The 13,054-nt window shown below is 40.7% G+C and overlaps 1 protein-coding gene across 1 annotated transcript; it reads left to right on the top strand.

Moving 5' to 3' along the window:
- Nucleotides 1–5,947: 5,947 nt before the first annotated feature.
- On the top strand, nucleotides 5,948–12,233 carry SERPINA7 (serpin family A member 7). The gene is made up of 5 exons (XM_055269099.1): nucleotides 5,948–5,977; nucleotides 7,598–8,236; nucleotides 9,283–9,556; nucleotides 10,281–10,428; nucleotides 10,960–12,233. The coding sequence occupies exons 2-5, from the start codon at nucleotides 7,615–7,617 to the stop codon at nucleotides 11,161–11,163; spliced, it is 1,248 nt and encodes a 415-aa protein (XP_055125074.1). The 5' UTR covers nucleotides 5,948–5,977; nucleotides 7,598–7,614; the 3' UTR covers nucleotides 11,164–12,233.
- Nucleotides 12,234–13,054: the final 821 nt, after the last annotated feature.

Here is a 13,054-nt window from a genome sequence, read left to right as displayed (position 1 = left end):
AGATTGAAATCTCAGATGATTTAAAAAAATAATTAACGCACAACACTATTTGTTGAATAATTCTTCTCTTCATCCCTGGTGTGTGGCTATGCACTCCTTTGCATTTTCTATAATGGGAGGGCACATGGGAGAAAAATTTTAGATTCTCTCAGAATGCCAGAGCAGGAATGTGCCTTAGAGATGTCATCTAAGCCCATTCTTTTTCAAATGGAGAAACTGAGGACCAGAGCAGGTAACTGGCTTGCCAAATGTCATGCTAGTTAGTGGTGGAGTCAAGCCTCAAACTAAGATTTTCTGATGTTCCATTTGCATTTGAGGCTGTATTCCTTTTTTCTTATCCAGCTTCTGGGGCAGCTTGACAACTTAAGGTTAATTAACCAGCCACAGAGGAACTCAATATCCCCAAGTAGAGGGATTCTGAAAGGATCATTTCAGCTTGTCTCTATCCCCCTACCCAGCTCTTGATCACAAACACGGTCAGACTGAGAAGTGGGTGCCACAGTCTCTAGAAATAAGGGGATCAAAGCTGGGGGGAAATGCTGAATATGAAATGGATCCATGATTTAAGCATCTTTACATGTAATATATTGACTAAAAAAATTGTGTAGCTGAAAGAATCAGGAAGGATCTCCGTGGGTGAGCTTTTCTCAGGAAAGAGGGAAGGAGAACTTCAGGTGGATTTCAAAAGATAGGCTAAAGACCCCTGAATTGGGAGCACAGTTTTCACTTTACTCTCCTCAAAATGCACTTGTTGTCTGAGACCTTCCTTTACTCTCTCTCTTTCTGTCTCTCTCTCCCTCTCTCTGAAATAAGGGATTTATGATAAAGAAAATGCAAGATATTAGGAGGTGGGGCCTTTGAAAGGTTATTAGGTCAGGGACATAGCCTTCAAAAATGGGATTAGTGCTCTTATAAAAGAAGTCCAAGAGTGAGCTTTCATCCTTTCTACCATGTGAGGACACAGCAAAATGAGCACCCTCTATGAACCAGAAAGCATTTTCTCACCAAACACTGAATTTGTTGGCACCTTGACCTTGGCCTCTTCAGCCTTTAGAACTGTAAGAAATAAATGTCTGTTGTTTATTAAGCCACCAGGTTATGGTATTTTGTTGTGGCAGCCTGAATGGTCTAATACAGTCCCTTTATCCATCTTTGGCTGACATTCCTTATTCCTTTGAGTCCTCTTTGACATCCAGTAACTTGGATACTGTCATATAAAATTAATTACAATTAACACATCTTATGTAAATAGGAAGGAATAGAGGAATAGGAAGGTGGAAGCAAAATGATTAATATAAACACAGATATCTTGATATCAACATAAGGAAGTACTCCTAACTATTGTAGTATTGGGTTTTGCAACTAGCCAGAAGATCAAAATTGATGTTTTTAACGACTTTCTTCCTCAACTACCTTCTTCCATTAACCCATTCCATATTGCCTTTGCCCTCAACAAGCACCTTACCTGGTTGAGCTTCCTCGACTGGAGATGTGACCCAATCTTCATTTCTCGAGTGTCGAGTGTCTGAGCCATTAAAAGTCCTGTTTGTATGGGTTGCTGTAATTTTCCATTGACTTTAGTCACAGAATATGGAAGTACTAAGAGACATCCATGGGGAACACCTGCATTACAGATCCTCATTATGTGTAGCAATGCAATTTCTTCTTGATATTCAAGATCTACCATAACAGTAAGTACTGTAGCCCCCTTATTTTACTATTTATTCAGTGACACGAGTTGCTCAAAGTCGCCAGATGTCAATCTCAGCTATAAATTCAATAGAAGCATTGCTGCAACCTGTGGTGGAATCATTCAACCACTCAAGGCCTCTAAATCAGGACGACCTAAGTTACAGGGATGAGAAAAGTAATTTTACTAGTGGATCAGTAGGGAAATAATGAGTAGATCTAAAATTAATGTCATTCCTTGATTCCCTAACCTAGGATTCCTGGCTATGGGAGAAACAGCACCACATTTTGGACATTAACTTAGAACATATACCACATTACAGAGGACGTGGGTCAACCCTGCAAAATGTCATCTAGCTGGCTCTGTAACTGAGTCATCAAAGGCATTCCACTCTCTGGAATTGGCCAGCTGCTTCAGGGTGATAGGTAACATGGTAAGGCCAGTGAATTTCATGAGTTGGCGCATTGCCACACTCTGGTACGAAATCAGTTGTTGGACCAGAACGGACTCTGTATAAAATACCATGATGGTAGATAAGGCAGCCAGTAAATCCTCAGATGGTAGTTTTGGCACAAGCTTTGCAGGCGAAGTGGTAATGTCACATTTAGAGTCATTGTGTATTCTTGTGAGAACAAAACAATACCCCTTCCAAGATGAAAGTGGTCCAATGTAATCAAGTTCAAAACATGTAGCTTGCAAGTCCTTCTGAGGAATAACGCCATATTGGAATCTTAGTTTTGGTATCTGCTGAAGCTGTAGCCAAATTGACTTTGGTGCATGGAGGTCCATGATTCTGAGCCCATGCACAAACTTCATCCTGGCTGGTATGACCACTTTCTTCATGAACACATCAAGCAAAGACAAGAGTGTCTGGGAAAGAGGCTGCCTGAAATCCACAGAATGCATCATCTTATCCCCCTGATTATTAAACTTCTCTGCTGAGGTTGTTCTTTGGTGAGTATTCACATTAAACCCAAATATTTTTATATTATATGCCCATTTGCAGAGACAGCCACATATACCTCTTCTCCACACTTGTTTATCGCTTATTTTATAATCATGTCCTTTCCAATGGACTTCCAGCCAAACTATTAACCAGTCTATGAAGTGGGGTAAATTCATACCTCTGTCCCCATGTTTTTCTCCATGCAAAATGAGCAAGGTTCTTTGGCATTCCTTTTCATTTTGGGTAAATGTATATCCTTCAATAAGTGTCTTTTATGTTCAGGTTAGCAACAGCAGTTACTGTTGTTTGGAGCCAAGTACTATAACTAATACAGACATTGATAACAGAAATTAGGTTTCATGCAACAAAATTTAAGGAAATTGGGGAATTTTGAAGCTGATTATCTGCCCCATTAGGGCTAAAGGTAGTTGAAAACATCATTTGTGTTCTAGAAGGGGAATATGGCAGCCCATGAAATGAAAGAGCATATCATTTAATTAAGTGGTTCTCTGAAATGTAAAGCCTTTGGAAGGCCTGGCTTTAGAAGACCTCGTTGCTGCCATAGAGAAGTCTGGAAAATGTAAGTAGTTAATAGATTGTGAGGTGAAGTGGATGCTTATGATGGCACTAGAAAGCTTTAAGAAAGAAGCCTAAATTCTTGCTCAGAAGCCTAATTTCTTGGCTCAAGTGCTCAAGGAATATATGGAAGACAGGGAACATGTAAATATAATTTCTGGGGGGCTAAGTTAGCCAAATCCTATACTTGCCTTTTGATCCTGTGTATTACCAAATTACAGAATTTGTTGATTTCTCAACATTGATATCACTTTTGTCAAAATTAGTCACTGAAATGCAAAGAGTAAAAATTCAAGAATAGGACAGTTGAGAGAGTTAAAAGAATCTCAACTCCAAATCCCCACTGAGCCTCTCTTGCCAGCAAAAGCAGTCTTTCTCTTTGTCCAATGCAGCTATTTCTCCTTTGCTTATACACCCAGTAATTTCCTTGCCCATGAGACTTAAATTGCAAGAAGAAGCCAATTTTCCTAATGCCACCATCTCACAACTATTATTATCTCCAGACCTGTTAGTAGAGTAAGATCCCATCATTTCTCTCCAGACTAGGGTGGAGGATCAAATATCAAAACAATGAGAAAAGTGTTTACAAACTGAAAGAACTGTGGAAGGTTGAACATTTCTAAAATAAAATTTGTGTGGGAATGATTATGAGGGTGTTCATTCAAAAAAGGAGACATATAATTTTAGATCTGATTGAATTTATTGATATGGTAAAACTTCCTAGAGAGTCTTTATTCAATGTGCTACTCTAGCAGCTTTACACAAGACTGAAATTATTGTGATAAATATAAGTTTGCAAGAAGATCTTACACCTTCTCAATCAATTGCATCTGAAGGAGAATGTATTAGCAGAAAGCAGAAATGAACAGCAGTAGGGGGTAGAGACAAAGCCCAGGGAATATGGAGACTTGAGCTGAGGGAATATATGATAACAGAAGAAAGGGAAGAGAATTATCTGTTTCTGGATCCCGACTTTGTACGGTGCACTACTATAGGAGCTTCTGGACACCACCTCTAAATTTCATTTTATACTCTCAATAACCACATGACATGAAAATCATTATTATTTCCACTTTAGAGGTGAGAAAACTGAGGTTCAAGGATACTAGGTAACTTGTCCCAAATTACACAGTTACAACATAGAGACATGACAGGGGCACAGGTCTAATGCCTGTGATGCCAGAGCACAGGGCAAGGGATTCTGCAGAGGGAAGGGTACCTTTCTCTTATGTCGGAGATAAGCCCTGCTAGCAAAGCTCAGCTGAATCAGAAGCAGCAGAAAACAATCTGTGCCATTGTCTGACTATGCCACAAGAGGGCACAGGTTTGGAAATTTTCTTTTTACACAATCTTTTGCTGTTTTCTCTGCAGGGACTTGCTGTAGCTGAGAGAGCAGACAATGTGTTATATTACACGGACTAACCTCTCAGTCTAGAGACTTGAGCTTGTCACTCCCTTTCCTTAGGACACATGTACTAGTGACCATCACATGTGTGAGGTGTGCCCTCTTCAATATGGGCAGTTGGTGTCAGGTAGTTAGAAAGACCTCTTGGGTTCAGGACTGATATTTACCAACCAGCTCTGAAACCTCAGTGCTGACTGTGGTGCCTTCCACATAGTGGGAGCTTAGTCTATGTTTTGTTAAGAAGAAATAATGGTACACAGAATCACCCTCTATCTATCCCCCAGTGGCTTCCCAGTGCCCTCAAGGTAAAGTCAGTACTATTTGTCCTGGATTATAAGTCCTACCATAGACTGCATCTAGGCTTAGCTCGAACTAGCTCCTCATTCCCTGCCTCCCCTCCCACTACAAATTAACACATAGATTCTTAATGTAGTACTGAAGCTGGCAGGGTCTGGAATCTGATGCTTCACAAAATGTGTGTAGTAAAATGCTTCACATGCCTGTAGTAAATACTCAAAAGCAGGAGTTGCTGTTGCTGCTGCTGCTACTACTACTGCTACTACTGCTACTACTACTACTACTACTACTACTACTACTAGAGCTGGAAACTTTCAGAGGCAGGTTGAACTCAAGTCTCCTGATTGAGTCCAGTTCTTTTTGTTCCCATTGCTTCTTTGCATATAATCAGTACACAGTTAATACTGGACTGTGGAATCTTTAATTTCAGTCTCCTTGACTCCTTCTGCATCCTCTTTTGGAGTCCTGCAGCCAGGGGACCGTACAGGGAATTTTAATGATGAGAAGACAGGGTTGGTTTCCCCCTTAGCAGACATATATGTTTGCAGCATCAGAAGTCTAGGGCTGGAAGCTACTTTTGACATCATTTCCTCTGCGAATGCATGTATAATTTCTACAGAACCTATTAGAAAGGATCACCCAGCCTCTGCCTTTGTACAACTTTCCCTTAAAAAACTGCCAATCCCACTGCTGTTTGGCCCAATAGTGAGAACTTTTTCCTGCTGCCTCTTGGTGCTTTTGCCTATGGCCCTTATTCTGCCTGCTGAAGACACTCTTGCCAGCATGGACTTAAACCCCTCCAGCTCTGACAATCCTCTTTCTCTTTTGTTTTACATGAAGGGTCTGGCAGCCAAAGCAATCACTCAAAGTTCAAACCTTATCATTTTTTGCTTTGTTCCTCTTGGCCTTGGTTTTGTACATCAGCTTTGAAAATACCATCCCAGGGTTAATGCTGGGGTTAATTTATAACTAAGAGTGCTCTAGTTTTGCAATACAGGACATGCTATAAAAATGGAAAGATGTTGCTTTCTGAGAGATGCAGGTGGATTCTTAGGCATTTGCTGTAAGTACTTTTTTTCTCTTTGGGAACTTTGAACATCTCTATCAGCAAGTCAGAGTCCCAAATAACCAAGTTGGCAAGTCAGAGTCCCAAACCAAATTCCTGGCTCTAGGGGCGAAGGTCTAAGTGTGGTCATCTAATAACTGACTTTCTACCAGCCTCAGTGACTTTTAAAGAAAGAGGACTCTGATGATGATATGGAGATTGGATAGAGTGGTGAACAAAGGGGGTTGATATGGAGGATATAGGAGATGGTGTGATCTGTTAGGAGCTGATATAGTAGCTCAGGCCATGAACTGAGAGGCAGAGGCAGCAGGAATGAAGAGAAGGGAGAAGTTTTGAGAGTTATTTAAGAGTTAGTATTCATAAGACATCATGCTTCATTAGATGTGGGGAATGAGAATAAAAGGAGGCTATGATTATTCCCAGGTGTCTGGCTTAGGTGTCTCTATAGACAGTGATGTGATAAACTGAGATGTGGAATGAAGATGAGGGAGCAAGCTTAAGGTGTAGGGAGATGATATGTTTACATCTGGCAACTTTGAGATTTTCTTATTGAGACTGAGGTCTGTGTGGACCATCCTGGTGGTTATATCCAAAAGAAAGCTGGATAAATGGCTAGGAGCTCAGGAGAGCAATCTGAGAGAGATACAGTTTCTAGCAATTGAGTGCGGAAGGTAAGATCACTCAGCAAGAAGATGGAGGGCGGAGGAAGGATCCTTTTTCTGAGTTCATAGATCTCTTCCTTCTAAGCACACATGTCCACTTTCATGGGATTTCCACACCTGACTCCTTTACTCCATTTCTTTGCACTCTTTCAGGATCAGAGAACCTTACGCCATATCTTTCTGGCTTTCTTTATAATAATTAAAAGTAACATGCATAGGTGTAAGAATAATAGTGTTAAGATGTCTTACAACTTAGAAATGACTGTTTAGATGTTACTAAGATTAATGGTGAAAGAAATCTAAAATTTAGAAAGTTATTCTTTCATTTTCTGGTTGTTTGAAAATACCTCTACGGCTTCCATGCATTGCAAAATGCATGAATTTCAGCTCATGACCTTGTACGTGGCTCCATAAACCACCACCCGTCCATTCCAACGAATCACATATTGTACAAATTACTTTCATTTTGTCTTTTAGCCAAAGAAGATGTGAGTGTTCTCTCATCTCATAGATTTTATCTTAAGAAAATGCCAAATGAAAAAAAATCTAAAATTCTAATCTACAATGAATAATGTATGCAGAGGGAGTACTAGTTTAACCTAAGAATATCCCCTCTCTCCAAAAGGCTGCCTCTAGTTCAGATAAAAAGTGATTCAATTTCCATAAATTTAATTTACTCACAGCATTTTCATAATGTTGCTATAACATCTGAATGACAGTCCACGGCATTATTTCTGTGGTCGCAGCAAGCCACTTCTCCTACTCCCTGTCCATATTAGATGCATCTCCTATTTTTCAAGGGAGAGAAACCCCTGCTCAGCCCCTGATGAGCACATCATCAAATGTTTACTATTGTTTTATTAATCAGTGTGGGTGCTTATTATGTGTCTCTGGCTCAGGGAGTGTTTCATCCAACTAAGCTCCCTCAATGGTTGTCTCACTTCATCTCTTATAGATTAACTTCCTTCCAAAATGTCACCATTCCTCTATCTGGTTCTCTTGGTACTTGGGCTTCATGCTACAATTCATTGTGCATCATCTGAAGGCAAAGTAACAGCCTGCCATTCACCCCAACAAAATGCCACTCTCTACAAGATGTCATCCATTAATGCTGACTTTGCATTCAATCTGTACCGGAGGTTCACTGTGGAGACCCCAGATAAGAACATCTTCTTTTCCCCTGTGAGCATTTCTGCAGCTTTGGTTATGCTTTCCTTTGGGGCCTGCTGCAGCACCCAAACTGAGATTGTGGAGACCTTGGGGTTCAACCTCACAGAAACTCCAATGGTAGAGATCCAGCATGGCTTCCAGCATCTGATCTGTTCACTGAATTTTCCAAAGAAGGAACTGGAATTGCAGATAGGAAATGCCCTCTTCATTGGCAAGCATCTGAAACCACTGGCAAAGTTCTTGGATGATGTCGAGACCCTCTATGAGACTGAAGTCTTTTCTACCGACTTCTCCAACATTTCTGCAGCCAAGCAGGAGATTAACAGTCATGTGGAGATGCAAACCAAAGGGAAAGTTGTGGGTCTAATTCAAGACCTCAAACCAAACACCATCATGGTCTTAGTGAACTATATTCACTTTAACGGTAAGACTTTCAGATGTCAATTTTCAGTCTAGGGCTCAGATACTTGGGTGGAGTGCTGAGGGGAGCTCATGGTCTCTTATTACTGGCATCAGTAGGTGTCCCTCATACCACAGTGATCTGCTCCACTGGACATAGCTGTGAATAGTATTGGATCTTCCAAGATGGACACACAGCTCTGTGAATGAGTCCAGGAAATTTCTAGGGAGAGCGCCCTTTCAGAGAGGTGGGTGACAATGGTATGAACATCTTGCTCATAATTGGCTAAAGATTCATGGTTTCCAAAAGATTTGGTGAGGTGGGACAAGCTTGCACTTGTCAAGTAGACATATTTGTATGTAAAGCCTACTGTGATTCTCACTTGCTGTACATACTTAGGCATGTTACATACATAATTTTACCATGTATTATGCACTCACTGTGTACTAAACACCATCCTACATGTGTGGTATACACACACTGTCTCATCCAATCCTCATAAGTGCCCAAGTTTACACAGTTAATAAGTTTTAGAACTGGTATTTCCAGCAAGGTCTGTGTGAGTCTAAAGCTAGTGCTTGTAGAAACAAGAATCATGTGACTATTTTCTAAAGGTAGTGTGCTCAGATGATTTCTCCTGGTTCTATAGTATATGTCAGCCACATTTCTTGGAGGAGTAATCAATTGTCGGCCACAAACCACACATATATAGATTGGCTAAAATTGCAGATCTGTTTTCTCATTTCACCCTAGTGTGTTGGATATCCTTATACCTTTTTATGGAAGAGGAAACTATGGCTCTGATGGGCTTAGTGTGGTATAGTAGTTTTGAACACAGACCATGGACCCCAACAGCCCTGGGTGTGATTCCTGGCTCTACCACCTGTTAACTGGGAGACCATGACAAATGACTTTCTCTGCCTGATCCTCAGTCACTGGTAAAACTGGTTGACTGTAGGTACCTAACTCTGTGGTGGTCTTAATTTCTAAATGAAATCACTAATGGAAAAGGTCTTGTTGGTACTGATACCGGTTTAAAATAAACACCTCTCTTTTCTTTGTATTTTAAGCCCAGTGGGCAAATCCTTTTGATCCATCAAAGACAGAAGACAGTTCCAGCTTCTTAATAGACAAGACCACCACTGTGCAAGTGCCCATGATGCATCAGATGGAACAATACTATCACCTAGTGGATATGGAATTGAACTGCACAGTTCTGCAAATGGACTACAGCAAGAATGCTCTGGCACTCTTTGTTCTTCCTAAGGAAGGACAGATGGAGTCAGTGGAAGCGGCCATGTCATCTAAAACACTGAAGAAGTGGAACCGCTTACTACAGAAGGGGTAAATGCCTTAGAAGATGTGTGGGTGGAAGGTGGGCATAACAGTGCAGGTGAGACAGAGTTCAGCAGAAATCCAGAGGCAGAAGAATCACCCTGAACTACCCAACAGCTATGTATGATCACTAGAATATGCCAAGAAAATACTGTCTACGAGGCCCTTGGCTGGGCATTCTACATACTTCATATCATCCAAGCACATCAACAAACCTACAAAGGAGGCAGTATAACTGGCATTTTTCAAATTAGGAGGTCTGGTCTTGAAAGATGAGCTCCCCAAAGTCAGCCTACTAGTAAATTGATGCCTTCCTGTAGATCAACTAGAGCTCAAGGAACAGGTTGGATTTTGATGTTGAAAGGTGATTGGGCAGCCACTCTGGACTGGAAGTGCAAGGCAGAAAACTGTGAAGCTCCTGGGTGCTACCCATTAACTTTCATGCCACTAGCTCCCCAACCTTTGTCGTCACCCCAGAGATATTTTCTCTTGATTATAAAGAAGTTACATCTCCCTGCTCCTAGTGTTTCAGCCCAACATTGGCTATACCTGAGTGCATTCCTTTCGGAATAACTTCTGTGAGTTTGGTGCCATGTATTGACTTACATAGTAATGGTTTTCAGTACTCAGGGAAGAAGCAGAGTCCAATATAATACCATCATGAGAGAGAGAAGGAGAGAATCATAAGCTTGATATGGTGATTGCCATGTGTTCCCTTCCTCTTTTCTCACAGATGGATTGACTTGTTTGTTCCAAAGTTTACCATTTCTGCCACATATGACCTTGGAGCCACACTTTTGAAGATGGGCATTCAGCATGCCTATGCTGAAAATGCTGATTTTTCTGGACTCACAGAGGATAGTGGTCTGAAACTTTCCAATGTAAGTTGATAAACTAGAGTTCTTAAATGTATGAACTGGAAGGGCAATTAGGAGTCAATTAATTCAACTTTCTTATTTTACCAATTAGCAATCTGATGCCTAGAGAGGCGGTGTGACTCCTCCTAAGCTAGAATCACTCCAGAGTCATTCCCATTACTCCAAATAAGTAATTGTATCAGTTTCTTCCATCCTTGACCTTTATGTCCCAGAATTACTCTGATAGAACAGCTTAATGATCAGAAGTGACTCTGGTGAGATGCTGTTCTGGAGGAGGTGTGAGGAGGGAATGATTAAGAGGTGACTCCTAGAGGCAGCAGGCCATAGTGAATGAGGTGTTTCCCAATGGCTAGCTGTAGAATCACCAGAGAATGATTGACTACATTTAGCAGAGGAAACTTCATATTCTAGCACCATCAACATAGTATAGCAAAGGGGCAGCCCCACCTTTCCTTTCCCTTTCTTACTTTTAGACCTTCCCAAAGACTGTTCCTGTTTCTTCAGAGACCAGCAGGATTTGTTCTCCCCACACAGGCTGCCCATAAGGCTGTGCTGCACATTGGTGAAAAGGGAACTGAAGCTGCAGCTGTCCCTGAAGTTGAACTTTCGGATCAGCCTGAAAACACTTTCCTACACCCTATTATCCAAATTGATAGATCTTTCATGTTGCTGATTTTGGAGAGAAGCACAAGGAGTATTCTCTTTCTAGGGAAAGTTGTGAACCCAACGGAAGCGTAGTTGGGAAAAAGGCCATTGGCTAATTGCACGTGTGTATTGCAATGGGAAATAAATAAATAATATAGCCTGGTGTGATTGATGTGAGCTAGGACTTGCATTCCCTTATGATGGGATGAAGATTGAACCCTGGCTGAACTTTGTTGGCTGTAGAAGAGGCCAATCCTATGGCAGAACATTCAGAATGTCAATGAGTAATTCATTATTATCCAAAGCATAGGAAGGCTCTATGTTTGTATATTTCTCTTTGTCAGAATACCCCTCAACTCATTTGCTCTAATAAATTTGACTGGGTTGAAAAATTTTCCCTTTTCTGTCTTCTGGGGAATAGCTAAAAACAGGTCAGGTCTTCATATCCCAGTACTCCAATAAGATCAATGGACATAAAACAATGCAGATACATTGTCTTATATGTGAACTTCTCAACCCCCTTCCCACTGTCCCATTAGTAGGATTCTCTGTGTTCTTGCCAGATCTAACATTGGTAGGTTGAATAAAGGAACTCCCACTATAGGGATGAGTTACAGACTGAGAGGGATGTAGCTTTTGTTACTGAACAAGCATGGGACAATGCAGCAAGAGAGAGACAAACTCGCCTGTCCAACCCCACCTTCTCCCCAAAAAAACATACTTCCACCTTGCCAATGTATAAGCTGGGAGTGGAGAAAGAAAGTAATTCATTCATGTCATATCTCATAGACCCTCTTTTTCTGTATCCCAGTCAGACTCCTTTCCATATATAGCACCCCTGTCCACTTGTTTAAGTAGGAATCTCCTTTTTGGCTCTAATTTCACGGAATATTGGTACTTTTTTATCCCCAGATCCTTCAACAACCTTCCCTCTACCTGTACATGCCAACTCATTCCCACCTACCAAACTAGATTTTATCTCAGACACTATGTATTTAAAGCTTGAGTATAAATGGCACAATGAGTGGTAATGATGTAGTATCTGAAATTCTAGCCCTGAGGTAAAACACTTCAGTGACAGGAAAATAGTAAAAAAAATGCAAAAGTACTGTTGCAGATGTTGTACTTCCATATTGAAATAAATATTTATGTTTAGAAAAGCATGTGTATTATAAACATTCTAATTTTTTCTGATTAGACCCACTTGCATGGAAGTTTGTTTATTCCTGGTATAGTTCACACTTTGCTTTTGTGTAAGAAATTTTTGAAGCCCAGAGCAGAATCTCTGGTACAAAAATTCATTGTTAACATGGAGTTGTGTTTCACTAAAGTTACATTACAATCCTGGCCCTGCTACTTAGTGTTTGGTGATCTTGGACAAGGCACTTAAACCCTGTACCTTATTTTCTTCATCTGTAAAATGGGAACAATAAGAATATCCATGTCATTGGGATTTTGTGAACCTTCAATGTTGCAAAGTATGTAGCATGTAATATGCTCATCACAGAGCCTGAGACCTGATAAAAAGCCCTGTAAATACTAGTTGTTTCAATCATGTTGGTCAACACCAGACAGTGGGCTGGTGTCAGAACCAGGATTGTAATGTGAGTCTCTTGATTTGCGGGTTTCTGTTCTCTAGCTCAGGCTCTACCTCCAGAGGCCAGAGTAAATGTAATATCAACTCCTTCCTACCCCCTACCCTCCAAATGAGTTCCATCAGAACTTGTTCTGGAAGGAATATCAGTATCTTCAGAGGGAAGTCAGGGATTAAAAGACATTATCCCTCAAGTAGTTCATGTGTCTCCTTAGAGACTAAACCTCATTCAGTCATTCTTTCCTGTGGTCAGATCATGAAGGGCTATCACTGTTTGTCCTGTGACAAACTAAGAATAACAAACTAAGAATAGCAAACTAAGAATAGAACGTAACTTCCTTAACCTCATGAAGTTTACCCACAAAATAACTAGAACATGTATCTCACTTA

The sequence above is a fragment of the Symphalangus syndactylus genome, chromosome X (assembly GCF_028878055.3).
Source record: "Symphalangus syndactylus isolate Jambi chromosome X, NHGRI_mSymSyn1-v2.1_pri, whole genome shotgun sequence".
Classification (NCBI taxonomy): domain Eukaryota; kingdom Metazoa; phylum Chordata; class Mammalia; order Primates; family Hylobatidae; genus Symphalangus; species Symphalangus syndactylus.
This window is presented reverse-complemented; position numbering and strand designations above follow the sequence as displayed.

Coding starts and splice junctions, on each gene's coding strand:
- SERPINA7 (XM_055269099.1), top strand. CDS start 7,615: ATGTCACCATTCCTCTATCTGGTTCTCTTGGTACTTGGGCTTCATGCT. Junction 8,237..9,282: donor GAACTATATTCACTTTAACG/GTAAGACTTTCA, acceptor TTGTATTTTAAG/CCCAGTGGGCAAATCCTTTT. Junction 10,429..10,959: donor GTGGTCTGAAACTTTCCAAT/GTAAGTTGATAA, acceptor CTCCCCACACAG/GCTGCCCATAAGGCTGTGCT.